The sequence below is a fragment of the Nicotiana sylvestris genome, chromosome 8 (genome assembly GCF_000393655.2).
Source record: "Nicotiana sylvestris chromosome 8, ASM39365v2, whole genome shotgun sequence".
In the NCBI taxonomy this organism is placed as follows: Eukaryota; Viridiplantae; Streptophyta; class Magnoliopsida; order Solanales; family Solanaceae; genus Nicotiana; species Nicotiana sylvestris.
In genome coordinates, this window is record NC_091064.1 from 86,819,177 (window position 1) to 86,837,087 (window position 17,911).

Here is a 17,911-nt window from a genome sequence, read left to right on the forward strand (position 1 = left end):
CTGACTATGTGATGTGGGAAGTTCATGAGGGTGTATGCGGGAATCATTCAGGTGCATACTCATTGGTTCTCATGTTAGTCAAGGCTGGCTACTATTGGTCCTAGATGGAATAAGTTGTTATGGCATTAGTACGAAAGTGCGACAAATGTCAACGCCATGCACAATTGGTGCATCAGTCGGCGAAACTTCTGCATTCGGTGGTGTCTCTGTGGAAATTCATGAAATAGGGAATGGACATAGTCGATCCTTTGCCATAAGGGCCCGGTAAGGCAAGATTTCTTTTTGTGTTAACTAACTATTTTACTAATGGGGTGGAGCAGGTGCTTACCAAAAAACCAGAGAACGAGAAGTGTTTGATTTTGTATGATACCACATCGACTGCCAATTTAGAATACCAAATGAGATTGCTTGTGACAACGGGCCACAATTCATTAGTTCAAAAGTCACAAAGTTTTTTTGGAAAGATTAAAGGTCAAATGAATTACGTCTTCACCATACCACCCGCGTGCTAATGGACATGCATAGTCAACCAACAACTTAATTATTAAAAACCTTAAAAAGAAGTTAGAATATGCCAAAGTCAAGTGGCCAGATGAGCTTCGAGGCGTGCTATAGGAATATCGTGACCACAACGAAGTCAAGCACGAGGAAAACACCATTTTCGCTCGTATACGGTTCGGAGGCTTTGATACCGGTGGAAGTAGGGGAACTGAACTTAAGGTTTTTTTGGGCAAACGAAGAAACAAACAATGAAGCATTACTAGTCAAGTTAGATTTTCTTGAGGATAACTGGGATCTAGCATACATGAGGATTGTGGTCCTAAACCAAAGGATGGAGAGGTATTACAATCGCAGGGCAAATTTACGGTATTTAAAAGTTAGATATTTGGTTCTAAGGAAGATTTCTCAAAGAACTCAGGAAGTCAACGCTGGAAAGGTGGGACAAACATGGGAAGGACCTTACCGAGTTTCAGCTGTAACCGGTAAAGGTTCATATGAATTGAAAAAACAAAATAGGGTCAAATTGCCAAGCAATGTGAATGTGACTCACCTTAAAAGGTATTATTATTGAAGATCCTTGATGGTACTGAAAGTATGTGCTGCACTCCTTTTCCCTTCGACCAATATTTGTCCCAATCAGATTTTTCTGGCAAGATTTTTAATGAGGCAACAATGTAAAACATACTACGAAGGGAGGATCATCGGCAAAGGCTAGTCCTGCATTATCAAGGCACTAAGGTTACTCTACTGATTGATCAACGACCATAAGCTCATGTGGCAAACAGATTATGGACGGTAAAATAATCTTTTGCGCGATGGCAAATTTCGTCTCCCAAAACTCAAACAATTTATCTAACAATCCACAAGTTGTCTCCACCGATGAAGCTGCAATGTTAAGTATAACGCGAAGGAAATGCCATCGGTAAATGCAATACTTCTAGTGTTTGAATTCTCATACTTACCATTCGAACACTGGGGGGAGTAATACATGATATGGCACCAAAAATGCCACAAAGACAGGGGACTGTTAGAACGAGAGTATTGTCTTATCAGGACCAGGCACTGCATGATCATCCCTATAGAAATAAGTTGTACAAGTTAGCTACATGTATTGGAAGCTTTATTTACATAAGACAATGAATGTTTATGTACATGTACTTTTAAATATAGAGGGAATAAATCAAAATAATTTTATTCTTATCCTATTTCTTGTGCTAATGATAAGTTAATTTATTTTATTGTTTGAAAGTTAACAAAAACATCAAATGCTTGTGCTAGAATGAACATAAGACATCCTCTTCAAGAGCACTGTAAACATAAGGGCCCTCTCTTATGAAACCCTCATAGTAATGGGTAGATTTTAGAAATGTTTATGCCCAGAATCAAAATCTATCGGATGTAAAAATATTCCTGAAGCTTTGACAGTTAAATAAGAAGGAATATTTTTTGCACAATACTTAAGCAAGAAATTTCTTTTATGCAAAAGATAGACACTTGGAACCGGTTCTTCTATTTTGTTCAAGTAGCTTCAGGATTGGACGCTTGAATAACACATAAATTGCTTACAAAATCTCTTGCTCTTTTGCTCTCAAATTATGTTTAACTTCTGCTTATGTGCATTACCTATAAAAGAGAACAACACTAATATTTATTGGGTTAGTAATTAGAGATTGACTGTGATACAGATGCTACTATTCTATCGTAGAAGAGTTCTAGTTGATCTCATACTCTAACACTATCCTCTTCCTAAACTGTGTTCTCTTTGTGTAAGGAGTATTTCTCTCCTTATCCAATATGCAACCTTTTCGATCAGATAAGGAGATATTACTTCTGATAAGTTAGATTTATCTCCTTCACGTGTATCTCACATATTTGGGTTGATCATTACTGTACTTCACAAGATGGACCTGGTCCATATCTGAGTTCTTTTGTCAGTCTTCAAAACATCACCTTTACTTGGGCCAACATGACGGAATCATAACTGAAATCCGGATAGATTCAAAAAGGATTTTGATACAGATCGGACCCTCCAAAAATGGTTTCCAACCTTATGAGAGGGCCGATGGGCGTGGTAATAATGGAATCCAATAGGATCACTTTAGATAGAAGGACGGATCATGGCCAGAGTAATAGATCATTGTAGGAGAAATAGGTGCTAGCATCCCAAGATTCAGCATATCCCTAGTTATCTGATTACAATTTTAATATCAGCCTGATATAGCTGTTGTCGGCCATGAGGAATATTAAAGAAACTAGGTTCCCGAAACCAATTCGATCGAATCCTAGCCAAATGTGTCGTAATTTATGGTGTGAATTCCATGGGACTCACAGCCATAGGACTGGGGACTACCGACATCTTCAAGAAGAGGTGGCAACATTCTGAAGAATGGTCACCTCAGAGAATTCTTAAGCGATCGTACCAAAAACAACTATGGGAGAAACCGGGATAATGCAGAGCCATCAAAATAAGTAGCAGGATCACCTAGGATGACAATTAACATGATATTCGAGGGAGAAGAAGTCAATGGGGTAACATTCTCGGTAGCAAAGAAGACAAAGATATCCGTGACTCATGGCAAGAGGATCCGAGATGTTTCAGAAGACAATATCACCTTCACGGAGGAAGATGCTGATGGACATCTTCTACCATACAATGATGCTTAAGTAATTTCTCTTAATGTTTTAGATTTCAAAATTAAGCGTGTTTTTGTTGACCCAGCAAATTCAGCCAACATCATATAACAGATAGTTCTAGGGCAAGTGAAGTTAATCGGGAACATCATTCCGGTGACAAAGCTTCAGCTGGCTTATATCTAACAAGCGTGACAACACGAGGAGAAATTTTGCTGCCCACCTATGCCGAAGGTGTAATGAAGACTACCTTGTTCGCAGTGGTAGATGGCGAGATGGGCTATAATTTAATCCTCAAAAGGCCGTGGATACATGAAATGAAGTTCGTACCCTCAACATACCATCAATTGTTAAAGTTTCCAACACCATATGGGATCAAGTAGATCAGAGGAAATCAAGCAGCTTCAAGGGAGATGAACGCAATAACTGTTTCCAACATCGAGGGAAAAGAAACTGACAAATAGTAATTATAGGAATCAGTGATTTATCCCTTCCTAATTGAAGATGATAAAGATGAGGAGTCATCGAAATTATATCAGGTACCATGGTCTTTTCAGGAACCAGAGGAGAAGTATGCAACCAAGTTAGCCACAGAAGAGCTTGAACAACTAACTTTATCGAAGAGTTTTTGGAAAGAAAATTCCATTTAGGAATGGGATGGAGTCCCGAACTCAAGTTAAAAATTATAGAGTTTATAATAACCTAATCTTGATTGTTTTACTTGGTCGCATTCAGATATGATAGGTATTCCATTGGAAGTGGCGGTCTACAAAGTGAGTATGGATCCAAACTTCCCTCCAGTAAGGCCGAAGAAACGACCGATAGTAGAGGTCAGAAACAGGTTTGTTCAGAAAGAGGTAACCCGATTACTTAACATCGGTTCAATTAGAGAGATAAAGTACCCAGATTGGATAGCTAACATAGTAGTAGTGCCTAATAAGAATAACAAATTTAGAATGTGTGTAGACTAGAAGCATTGATTAAGGCATGCCCGAAATACACTTTCCCATTTCCAAACATTGATCAAATGATTGATGCTACGCCCGAAAGACATTTTCTTGATGCTTATTTCGGGTATAATCAAAATTGGACGAACCTGGAAGATCAAGAGAAGACTTCTTTCATCACTAACTTTGGCACTTATTTCTATAATGTGATTCCTTTTGGGCTTAAAATTACTGTAGCCACTTATCAGAGGTTCATTAATAAGATATTTGAAAAACAGACAGATAAGACGATGGAAGTATATATAAAAGACATGTTAGTTAAGTCTTTGAATGCAGAAGATCATCTAAAACATCTCCAAGAGACATCTGACATTCTTAGAAAGTGCAACATGAAGCTTAACCTGGAAAAGTGTGCCTTCGGGGTGGATCCTAGTAAGTTCCTGGGATTTTTTGTCTCTCAAAGTAGAATTGAGGTAAACCCCAATAAAATCAAATCCATCGAGGATATCCTGGACCATCTAACAAGTGCGACGGAAGTATAGAGATTGACCGATAGGTTGGCAGCTCTAAGCAGGTTCATCTCTAGGTCTTCGAAAAAGTGACATCGCTTATTTTGCTTTTCACTTTTGAAAAATAAGAAAGACTTAGTATGGACTCCGGAATGCCAACAGGCACTGAAAGACCTAAAATGATATCTATATATCCCACCGTTGTTGTCAAAAATTGGGAGAAGGTGAGAAGTTGTTTATTTAACTGGTGGTCTCGAAAGTAGCGGTAAATGCCGTTTTGGTTTAGGAAGAAGAAGGTGTGCAATTTACTGTTTATTATGTTAATAAATATTAACAAGATCAAAGACACATTATCCGCACTTTGAAACATTTTCCTTAGCTCTCGTAGTTAACTCTCAAAAGCTTAGGCCTTACTTTCAGTCTTACCTAATAGACGTTGTGAATGGGGAGATACCGTCTGCGATCCATGGATCTCCGATCGGGAAACCGTATCCAAGCTCCGTGGCTAGTCAGCGCTCTTTGGACTTTTCAAACTTAGCGAACTGAAACATCTTAGTAGCTAAAGGAAGGGAAATCAACCGAGACCCCGTTAGTAGCGACGAGCGATCCTTCATAAGCATGAGTCGTCAGGCTGTTTGGCTAAATGGGCAGTCAAAGTCAGCAAATTCGACATCGAATAAAAAACAAGGACTGCAATTAAGTCACATGTTATGGCCGACTTCATGGTTGATTTCAGTCCGGGATTACTGCCCTTAGCTGCTAAGAGGCAGCATTAGTATTAAGAATGGTAGTTTTGACCTTATTTATGGATGGAGCCTCCAACGTAAAAGGGTTCAGCCTCAGAGTTATTTTAATGACTCCTTCGGGGAAACCCTAAGGCAGGCCATTATAACTGTACCATTAACTAATAATGAAGCTGAGTATGAGGCCTTGGTTACGGACTTGAACTAGCTGGGGGACTAGGTTTTGAGGTCATCGAGATCAAATGTGACTCCTAGCTGGTAGTAATCCAAAGGTATAGAATTTTCGACACCAAGGAGGAACACATGCAGCATTACTTGATCAAGGTGCAAGCATTTCTTGCACGGTGCAGGGAGAGGTCAATCATCCACATTCCGAGGAAGGAAAACATGGAGGCAGACGCATTGGCTAATTTGGGTTCATCCACAGAAATAAAAGGACCTGATTTCGATGCTATCGTTCAATTGTTGCATTCGGTGTTGGATGTGGATGGCTACTATGAAGTTAATTCAACCAACTTAATCTCGGACTGGAGGAACGAGTTCATTGAATATCTCAGACACGAAAATTTCCTGAAGATCCAAAAGCATCCCGGGCACTACGAACCAAGGTGGCTCGTTACTGTCTTGTTGATGGGAAGTTATATAGGAGGTCATTCCAAGGACCATTGGCTCGGTGTCTTGGGGCCTCGGAGGTAGACTATGTGATAAGGGAAGTTCATGAAGGTGTATGCGGGAATCATTCAGGTGCATACTCATTGGTTCTCATGTTAGTCAATGCTGGCTACTATTGGTCCTAGATGGCATAAGTCGTTATTGCATTTGTACGAAAGTGCAACAAATGTCAATGACATGCACAATTAGTGCATCAGTCGGCGAAACTTCTGCATTTGGTGGTGTCTCCGTGGCCATTCATGATATAGGGAATGGACATAGTCGGTCCTTTGCCATAAGGGCCCAGTAAGGCAAGATTTCTTTTGGTTTTAACTAACTATTTTACTAATGGGATGAAGCAGGTGCTTACAAAAAAACCAGAGAACGAGAAGTGGTTGATTTTGTATGGGACCACATCGACTGCCAATTTCGAACACCAAAAAAGATTTCTTGTGACAACGGGCCACTGTTCATTAGTTCAAAAGTCACAAAGTTTTTTGGAAGGATTAAAGGTCAAACGAATTACGTCTTCACCATACCACCCGCGTGCTAATGGACATGCACAGTCAAGCAACAACTTAATTATTCAAAACCTTAAAAAGAAGTTAGAAGATACCAAAGGCAAGTGTCCAGATGAGCTTCGAGGCGTGCTATAGGAATATCGTGACCACAACGAAGTCGAGCACGAGGGAAACACCCTTTTCGCTCGTATACGGTTCGCAGGCTTTGATACCGGTGGAAGTAGGGGAACCGAACTTAAGGTTTTTTTGGGCAAACGAAGAAACAAACAATGAAGCATTACTAGTCAAGTTAGATTTGGTTGAGGATAACTAGGATATAGCATACATGAGGATTGTGGCCCTAAAGCAAAGGATGGAGAGGTATTACAATCGCAGGGCAAATCTCCAGTATTTAAAAGTTAGATATTTGGTTCTAAGGAAGATTTCTCAAAGAACTCGGGAAGTCAATGCTGGAAAGGTGAGACAAACATGGGAAAGACCTTACCGAGTTTCAGCTGTAACTGGTAAAGGTTCATATGAATTGAAAAAACAAAATAGGGTCAAATTGCCAAGCAATGTGAATGTGACTCACCTTAAAAGGTATTATTATTGATGATCCTTGATGGTACTGAAAGTATGTGCTGCACTCCTTTTCCCTTTGACAAATATTTGTCCCAATCGGTTTTTCTGGCAGGATTTTTAATGAGGCAGCAATGTAAAACATACTACAAAGGGAGGATCATCGACAAAGGCAAGACCTGCAATATCAAGGCACTAAGGTTACTCTACTGATTGATCAACGACCATAAGCTCATGTGACAAACAGATTATGGACAGTAAAATAATCTTTTGCGCGATGGTAAATCTCGTCTCCCAAAACTCAAACAAATTATTTAACAATCCACAAGTTGTCTCCACCGATGAAGCTGCAATGTAAAGTATAAAGCGAAGGAAATGCCTTAGGTAAATGCAAGACTTCCAGTGTTTGAATTCTCATACTTACCATTCGAACACTGGGGGAGTAATACATGATATGGCACCAAAAGTGCACAAAGACCGGGGACTGTTAGAACGAGATTATTGTCTTATCAGGACCATACACTGCATGATCAGCCCCATAGAAATAAGTTGTACAAGTTAGCTACATGTATAAGCAGTTTTATTTACTTAAGGCAATGAATGTTTATTTAAATGTACTTTTAAATATAGAGGGAATAAATCAAAATAATTTTATTCTTATCTTATTTCTTGTGCGAATGATAAGTTAATTTATTTTATCGTTTGAACAACAACAACAACAACAACAACATCCCAGTATAATCCCACCAGTGGGGTCTGGGGAAGGTAGTATGTACACAGACCTTACCCCTACCCCGAGGGGCAGAGAGGCTGTTTCCAGGAGCCCTCGGCTCAAGAGAGCAACAGGAGACAATATATTAGTAGTATCAATGGAGTCATAATAAATAACATAAAATACCTAATATAAAATACCAGAATAACAACAATATAAGAAATATAGGAAATACGAAAAGGATGGAGAAAAGGGTGTGAGGTATACTAATATACAACCTACACAGCCCTGCATCCGTTACCGATCAGTGGCATCCTAAGACTAACTCCTAAATGGCTAGTGTTACTCCAGTGCACTGTAGTAATACTCACAGACTTCCCCCTAATCTACAACCTTAATGCTCGATCTTCACAATTCCCTGTCAAGGGCCATGTCCTCAGAAATCCTAAGTCGTGTTAGGTCCTGCCTAATCACCTCCCCCCAAAACTTCTTAGGTCTCCCTCTACCTCTCCTCATACCCACCACAGTCAGTCGCTCACACCTCCTCACTAGCGCATTAGTGCTCCTCCTCTGAATGTGTCCGAACCATCTGAGTCTTGCTTCTTGCATCTTATCCTCCATGGGGGCCACACCCACCTTATCTCGAATAACTTCATTCCTAATCTTGTCCATAATTGTATGCCCGCACATCCACCTCAACATCCTCGTCTCTGCTACTTTCATCTTCTGGATGTGTGAATTTTTAACCGGCCAACACTCGGTCCCATACAACATAGCAGGCCTAACCACTGCTCGGTAAAACTTACCTTTTAGTAATGGTGGCACTTTCTTGTCACACAAGACTCCCGTTGCTAACCTCCACTTCATCCACCCTACCCCTATCCGATGTGTGACATCCTCGTCGATCTCCCCAGTCCCCTGAATAACTGGCTCAAGGTACTTGAAACTACCCCTCTTAGGGATGACTTGTGAGTCGAGCCTCACTTCCACTCCTGCTTCCATCGGCTCGGCCCCAAAGTTGCACTCGAGGTATTCCGTCTTCGTCCTGCTCAGCCTGAAACCTTTAGACTCAAGGGCATGTCTCCAAACCTCTAGCCTCTCGTTGACGTCGCGTCGTGTCTCGTCAATTAGGACTATGTCATCAGCAAATAACATGCTCCATGGCACCTCCCCTTGAATATGATGCGTTATAGCATCTATCACCAAGGCAAATAGGAAAGGGCTGAACGCAGACCCTTGATGCAACCCCGTAACAACCGGAAAATGGTCGGAGTCGCCTCCTACAGTCCTAATTCGAGTCTTAGCTCCATCATACATGTCTTTAATCACCCTAATGTAGTCAACTGGGACCCCTTTAACATCTAGGAATCTCCATAGGACCTCCCTAGGAACCCTGTCATATGCTTTCTCTAGATCAATAAACACCATGTGGAGATCCTTTTTCTTATCCCTGTATTGTTCCATCATCTTTCTAATAAGGTGGATAGCTTCTGTGGTAGATCGCCCCGGCATGAACCCGAACTGGTTATCTGAAATGGACACCGTCCTTCGCACTCTTATTTCTACCACTCTCTCCCAGACTTTCATGGCGTGACTCAGTAATTTGATACCTCTATAGTTGTTACAGCTCTAAACATCGCCTTTGTTCTTATACAACGAAACCTTTGTACTCCACCTCCACTCTTCAGGCATCTTATTAGTCTTGAATATAATATTAAACAACCCAGTAAGCCATTCCAAGCCTGCTCTACCCACACACCTCCAAAGTTCAACCGGAATTTCGTCTTGCCCGGTAGCTCTGCCCCTCCTCATCTTACGCATTGCCTCCATGACCTCATCGACCTCAATGTCCCCATAATAACTTAGTTCATGTGGGCTGTTGGCATTCCTCAATTCACTTAGCACAATATCCTGATCCCTTTCTTCATTTAGAAGTTTATGAAAGTAGGTCTGCCATCTCCTCTTAATCTGGTCATCCCCCATCAAAACTTTGCCGTCATCATCTTTTATGCACCTCACTTGGTCCAGATCCCAAGCCGTCCTCTCTCTCACCTTAGCTTGTCGAAATAACTTCTTCTCCCCTCCTTTGTTCCCTAGTTCCTCATACAGACAAGCAAAAGCTATCATCTTAGCCTCCATTACTGCCATCTTCGCCTCCCTCCTAGCTACCTTATATCTCTTACTGTTCTCTCTCCTCTCCTCCTCTCCAGAGCTCCCTACGAACCGCAGGTACGCCGCCTTCTTCGCTTCCACTTTATCTTGGACAATTGCATTCCACCACCAGTCTCCTTTGTGGCCAACGGTGCAGCCCGAAGATATCCCTAACACCTCTCTCTCCGCCTTCCTTATACAATCAGCCGTCGTCAACCACATATTGTTTGCGTCCCCACTACTATTCTAAGTTTCCATTGCCGATAACCTTCTTTCCAACTCCTGAGCTTTATCCTTAGTCAAGGCGCCCTACCTAATCCTCGGTCGGCCTCGTACTGACCTCTTCTTCCTCCTTATCCTAATACCAATGTCCATCACCAAAAGCCTATGTTGCATTGCTAGGGTCTCACCTGGGATAACTTTGCAATCCTCGCACAATCTGCCGCATCTCCTGAGGAGTAGATAGTCAATCTGAGTCTTCGCCACCGAACTTTTATAAGTAACCAAATGCTCATCCCGCTTCGGAAAACTTGAGTTCGCAATTACTAGATTGAATGCCTTGGAAAAGTCCAACAACGAAGTGCCCCCTCTGTTCCGCTCCCCGACACTATAGCCGCCATGCACCTCAGTATAAACAACTGCAGACGACCCAATATGACCATTGAAATCTCCTCCTACGAATAACCTCTCCGAAGGTGGAATACTACGAACGATGTCATCCATCCCCTCCCAAAAACGCATTTTAATCTACTCATCCAGGCCTACTTGCGGTGCGTACGCACTAACGACATTTAAAGTACACTCACCCACCACCAATTTAATAGTCATTAGTCTATCATTCACCCACCTGACCTCTACCACCGACTCTCTAAGATAGTTATCTACCAGGATACCCACTCCATTCTTACCCCTAGGGACTCTAGAGTACCATAACTTATACCCATCCGCGTTTTTCACCCTCGATCCAACCCACCTAGTCTCCTGGACACACGCTATATTAATCTTCCTCTTCTGAAGTATCTTCGCCAACTCTATAGACTTACTCGTTAGCGAACCTATGTTCCATGACCCGATTCTCAACCTATAGGCTCCCTTGCCCCCTCTACCTCCCCTACCTCCCGTCCCACACCCTGACCCCGAACCCCCACTCTGCCCCACCCGAGGACATGACCTTAATCTATCATACCAGATTGCAGCCACTACACTTACGACAAATCTCAAGAAGACTCACTAGTGCACAACGAATCAAAGTAGAAGGAAACAAGTCACTACAAGTACACTAGTAGAATGGTTGAACTATTGTAAACCAAAGTAACATCAATTTAGCTAACACCAAAAGGGAAACAGTAGAACAGGAGGTACCAACTCCCGAGAACCAAACCTGTGTTGATTTGTTGTACTTGATGTAGTTGTACACTCACGCACCGCTTCCCACCGCCCGTTGCGGACGCTCGTCCTAGTTTCTCTCCTTTGCTAGTGCTCGTGCGCCCAACTTGTCTCCACAACTTCTAGAAATTCCCTGAAAACACAGAAAATACCACGACCCGAAAACCAAAAAGCGCTACCACTGGTGTAGCCCTGATCGTAGTAGGGGAAATGTAGGAAAAAAGCAGGGAACTACACAAATATCTAATGAAATATATTGCCAGAACACTTGATACTACTATAAATTAAGAAATAATCAGTACTCTTCTATAAATTAAAACAAATCAAAATTATACTAGTTAAATAGAAAAAATTATTTTTTGCAACAAATTTGGAAATGAAAATCCCAAAAATGGAAAAAGCAAATGTTTTCAGCTGCTTAAATCTAGGAAATGAGTGAAGAAAATAATGAGATTTTCCCCAGAAAACTGACGGATTTTTCGGAGAAAATAATACTACTAACGAAGATTTGAAAAGATTTAAAAGGGACGCGACGGAGAAAAGGATGAAGGGGTGAGAAATGAATGATGAAATTCCGTGATTTGAAAACAGTAGGGTCAAAATGTTCCCCAAAATTAAAGCAATCTTTAGTAAATAACAATGCCAAAGTTGAAAACTGAAAATAACTATGTAAAGATCCAATCTTTAGTGAGAGAAAGTGAGTAAAAATCAAATCTTGGAAACACCCAAATAGAGAGAAAGGGAATATCTTTGAGAAATGGTCTCTACTGTTTCTTCTGAGAATACCGTAAAGAAGTAGCAAATACCAGTAATAAGAGAAAAGAAAGAAGAAACTGAACATACGAATTTAAGCTAGGCTTAGTCGTAGGAACAGATGGAGACGATGGATTGAAGTCTCCTGCGTCCGTTCTTGCTGGGGTGGGATTTACCTGCTGGGGTGGGATTTACCTGCGTGGGTGGCTGGCCTGGTTTTTGACCGTTAGGGTGGGTGTCGCCGGCGTTGGGGATGGTTTTCGACCGTTCTAATTACCAAGCATGCTTTTGGATTGGGTGACTGTTGAATTCGAATGCTTGTGCTAGAATGAACATAAGATATCCTCTTCAAGAGCACCGTAAACATAAGAGCCCTCTCTTATGAAACCCTCATAGTAATGGGTAGATTTTGAAAATGTTTATGTCGGAATCAAAATCTATCGGATGTAAAAATATTCCTAAAGCTTTGACAGTTAAATAAAAAGGAATATTTTTTGCACAATACTTAAGCAAAAAAATTCTTTTATTAATTAAAATTCCAAACTTAGTAATTTGTTTTGGCATAATTACCTAAATAAAGAAATATATATATATATATATATATATATCAATTTTTGTTGCCAGAACCCGAAGGGGGAGATAATCTTCATTCTCTTTTGCTGGAGAAGGGTGTTCTGTTTTCGGTTCGAGGACTTCATCTTTTTCAGTTTCTCCCTCGGTTCCCGAATACCCGGAGTTAGTATTCGAAGAACCGAAAGAAATAGACCGAGCAGGGAGATTCTCATGAGAGGTTATCTCTAGCTCCCGAGCTTTGGCAATATATTCATCAATATTAGCAATGCCCTCTTTAGCCTCCTCCAAGGTCTTCCTCTTAGTATGATAAATGGCGAAGGTTTTCTTGAAGATGATGGAGTCCTCCTGATCTTGGAGCTTAGATTGAAGCTTTTCAACTTTCGCTTGAAGCTTTTCATTTTCATCCTTAACGATACTGATTTTGGAATCAATATCAAAAAATTTGTTGTGGCATGAATTTGATTCTGCTCCATGACTCTCTTGAGTCTCTCCTCCATCCTTGCTCATTGCTCCTGGGTAGCATTGTCCTCCTCGGTTTTAGAGCGTAAGCTAGCCTCCAAGTAATTAACTTGTTCCATAAAGGTAGACTCACGCTCGACAACAACGATTATAGTATCATGAAGTTCGACCCACTTAGCCTTTGTATCTTTGAGTTCTTCATGCAATTTAGCATCTTCTTGGATGTGGGCCATTTTGTGTTGCTCGGACTGTTTCAACCGGGCCTCAAGGTCATCCACTCAGCAATTCTTGCTTCCAACTCTGAGAGGCGCTCGACAAGGTTATTCTGTTTGGCTAAGAATTGGTCTCGCTCCAAAGTAAGATGTTGCTTATTTAGAATCAGCCTTTGCAGGCCCTCGGAAGCAAGAAGGTTGGCCTAAAAAAGGTTAGAACTAAAGTTATTAATGCAAAGTTTAAATTGAGAGAAGATAGAGGAAAGTTAGATCTTTACTTGCGCTGAGCAATGCATGCTATTAATTATCAGACATTCCGCGGAGAGAGAGTTTATTTTTCTCCAATCCTTTGTTGAAACCAACGACTTCAGATAACTAGCCTGGTCCACCGGCTTGGAAAGTATAGGAAAAAGTGGCACTTCGCTATCCATGAGGATCTTGAGAGAGTGCCAAGTAAATGTTCCCCAAGTTTTTGTGGTCAGGAGACCATGGAGAAGGGGCATCCCCTACTTGTTCGGCTGGTGCTAGCGGAAAGCAAGCAACCGGCACTAGTGGAAAAGAAGCATCTCATGCAGATGGAGAAGAGGCAGCTGGCGTAGAGGGAGTATCAGTTGTTATTGGCTTAACAATTAGAGGTAGAGGAAGGTCAGGGACCAAGCTCCTTTGACCGGGGTCATCGATAGGAATTGGAAAAAGATAGTTAGCAAATTGTTCCTAATATTGTTTTGTATGGTTAATACTGAACGAAAGAAGAATATTTGCTTACCATGGTTCTTGGATTTCTATCCATTTTTGGGAGCCATCTCTTTTCAACGTCGGGATTATAGAGTTGAAATATCCAGAATTTTCCGAACCCATCGGTCCAGACCTTGAACCCGTGGTGGTTCCCAGTGTGTAGCTGAAATGAAGGAAATAAAAAGTTAGCAAAGAAAGAAGTTTTCTTTTTACAAGAAAAGGAAACGGATATCTGAAAACTTACAGAAAAGATTCTATGAGTCGGGAAAAGCTAGAGTTGTGTTCGGGATGATGCCCCTGGTAGCAATAATAATGAGCCGTTTCATCCATCTACAGTCGTTGTCATCATCAACGCTGGTAAGGAGAGCGTGATGATCACACATGATAAAGAGTTCAATGAGGAGTAATGGAGAAGATATAGGCGGCAAAAATTATGGCCATCATTACCTTGAGAACTGACAAAAATATTTTCCAAATCGTGGGGTAACACGTGTTCGGGGTCATTAAATGCGGAGAGAAGTGCGTCCTTTCAAATGTCGGAAATTGTTTAGAATCTTGCCCGTTAAGGAAAGGGTTTTTCTCTATTTCCTGGTGACACTAACATAATACCACCAAAAAGTAGAGGGACTATCTGTATACGGTAAAATTGGATTTCATCAGTTGGACGAATGAAGGGATGCAATGTGGAACTAAAGGCAAGTAGGACCTGAGTCAACAAATAACTGGCATCGGATGCAAGTCTGTGACCGGTGCTGGATGAATCTCGAAGATAGAGTAGTTGAAAATAAAGAATCAAAGATTTGATATCGGATAGCATTTAATGGGCAGCCATTACAGAGAATATCAACATTTATAACCAATCGTTATGCAGCCATCAATGACGATTTTATTCTCATTCAAAAAGAGCTTGATTTGGAGATTTTGTCTCCCTAAATAAGGCTATAAATAAGAGGATTAGCATCATTTTGTAGGGACAAACACTCTGTACACAAAAGGTATATTTTTGTCTCTAAATCATAACATCATTTACGTTCTTCTGCTCTTATTATTTCTCGTACTTCTGCTACCAGAAAGGTTAAGCACATAACCCGGTTTGTATTTCTTTTAATTTCACTTCATAATTCTTTTATTTTTTTACCTACTTAATATTTTTTTGGTCAAATCGATTCATTTGTCTATAAACCACTTTACAAATTCAACTACACCGTTTTTTAGGTAAACTCATATATTATAGTATCTACTTTGTGTGTGTGTGTGAGTTATTAATGCAGACTAAACTTTTTCAAAACAACTCCAAATCACAACTACAGATTCAATTTTTTCCATTAGTGACAACATTCCGTCATCCTTAAAGACTTTTCAATTAGCATGATAGATACATAGTATCTACTTTTTTGTGTGTGTATTTAATGCAAACTCAACTCTTTCTGAAAACCTCCAAGTCACAACTACAGATTCAATTTTTATTACTCTATTAGTGACAACACTCCGTCATCCTTAAAGACTTTCAATTAGCATGAAAGGAGTATTTTAATTTTTCCCCTATATATGGATTATAGTATAGTCCTTGAGAAATTTTACATAAATTGTAGTACTTCTTTTTCACTGTTCTCTAGTTTTTCCCATATTTAGCCAAAATTATGTTTGATATTTCCTTAAGGTCTGTGTTAGTAATTGCCCAATATGTTAGCAATATAATCATCACAAATCGATTGTGGCAAACGTAAATGCGAAGCTTTTGAGGATTCTCGTGATAAAGTTTTTTAGGGATTATCAAATGTCACAATTTAAAATTTAACTTGCAAATTAACAGTTATCTTTTTCATAGTATTAGATCACCTAATATAATCAGTGTATTCCAGGGAAGGTCATATATCCTGCAAAATGTACTAAAATAAGTTAACAGTACGATAGAGATCATGTGTTAATTTTCTTATCGAGATTATATTTACTACTATTAAATTCTGGAATGTATGGAAAATCCTCTATCATAAAAGTTTTATTAAGCCTCGCACATCTAGTTTTCTTTCTACAGAGCTTTTACTATTCGATCACTGATTTTCATGGATTTAAGGTGAATTCGAATCAAAATTTGACATGTGGGAATGCAAACACGTGGTGTCATTCACCATTACAAATTCTCGTACCAAGCTTAGTGTAACAGTCCAGTCAGCCGGTAATATTGTCCGTTCTGGGCCTAGGCTCTCACGGGTCTAAAACATGTCACTAGGGTCTAAAGCTTGCTAACTTATATACCCAGCATCCCTATTATGTTTTGCCCAAGTAGGTCTCTATCTAATGACTGGGGTGTTATATACACCCCCTCTTATGGACTCAACGTCCTCACTGTGGTTTGCCTCAACGCATGGGATTCACTTAGATTCAGCATTAAGGTTTGTCCCGTCTAACCGGGATTTGCCTAAACTCAGTTGAAATCTGACCCACCATCATCATGGCTGACACAAGAATGATTCTGATACCATCAATAACAGTCCAGCCTACAAGTAATATTATCCGCCGGGTTCAAAACGTGTCACTAAGATCTAAGACTTGCTAACTTATATAACTGTCACTGAGTTTGCCTAAACTCAATTAAAATCTGACCCACCATCAGCAAGGCTGACACAAGAGTGGCTCTGATATCATTTGTAACAGCCAAACCTACTAGTAATGTTGTCCGTCGGGTTTAAAACATGTCACTAAGGTCTAAGGCTTGCTAATTTATATACCTAATATCCCTCTTATGTTTTGCGAAGTGACACTCTGTGTAAAGTCTGTGATATTACAGTTAGGATCAACTGTGTATGCAAAAATTTATATAAGTCTTTTTGTTTGTTATCACGATTCATATTGCAGATGTATGTGAAACTGTAATGGTTGTAAGATTTTACTTTATGTCCCAATAATTAATATTTAACTTGTATTATTTTGAAGCGCCTTGGATATAGCTTTAGTTTTTTTTAAATTAGCATATGTTCAAAAGAGATACTAATATTGTAAATGATCATGTTTCTTATTGTTAATGACAGCATGTACCTCCTAACTTATAAGTTGCGATGTCAAATAATCTATTGATTAACTAGTACGAATTCATCAGAATGAGTTCCCCCACTTTTTGTGATGGAAGTGTTTGCGCAATGTAGTTTAGCGAATAAATATGTTTGTTTCCTATTTTGTATACTACTTACTTTGTTTGTTATTTTAATATAATGCATCCGATTAGCCAAAAAAGAAGAAGAAAACTCCCGACATGTATGTGCATATTCACACGCACACGGTAGACACAGACATGTGCATGCACATGCATATGCATGCATATATCTTTGAATTTTTTTATTTGTTCAATTACATGTTTATTTTGGTTAATTGAAGAGCTCTCAATTAACAATACCTATTTATTATGTATTGCTTGAAAAAGAGTATATATTTAGGTGGTTGTTGAACAACGTCACTCTTAACGTATATGAAAGATCAATACGGCGGGTTTAAGAGCGGGATTAGAGATAACGAAGCTTTGACATGATCGTAGTGAGCGGTGAAAAAGTGCGAGCTAGCATAATTCGTAAGAATATGACTAATATATTATTTTAGTTTCTCGAGAGAGAATTACGATAAGTCGAGTGCTCACGATCAGTGGAGAATAATTAGGCAAAATTATAGAAGACGTAGCGGGAAGGATTCCGACAATTGGGGAAATCATAACTCTAGACCTCCTTAATCTTATCTCCAACTCTTAGTATCTCTAGTTGTGAATTTACTTTTTAATTTGTTAGTTAATTAGTTAGGCATAAGAATCTTGATATTTATAGCTTAGAAATTATTCGAGCTTGTCTTCTTAGTGATACTTAACAGTTACAGCGAAACCTCAG

General features: G+C 39.9%; 1 protein-coding gene across 1 annotated transcript; it reads right to left on the reverse strand.

The window, feature by feature from the left end:
* Positions 1 to 7,548: 7,548 nt before the first annotated feature.
* On the reverse strand, positions 7,549 to 10,665 carry LOC138875330 (uncharacterized). The gene is made up of 5 exons (XM_070154155.1): positions 10,265 to 10,665; positions 9,826 to 10,117; positions 9,563 to 9,741; positions 8,941 to 9,223; positions 7,549 to 7,623 (listed from the first exon to the last, which is right to left on the reverse strand). The coding sequence occupies exons 1-5, from the start codon at positions 10,663 to 10,665 to the stop codon at positions 7,549 to 7,551; spliced, it is 1,230 nt and encodes a 409-aa protein (XP_070010256.1).
* Positions 10,666 to 17,911: the final 7,246 nt, after the last annotated feature.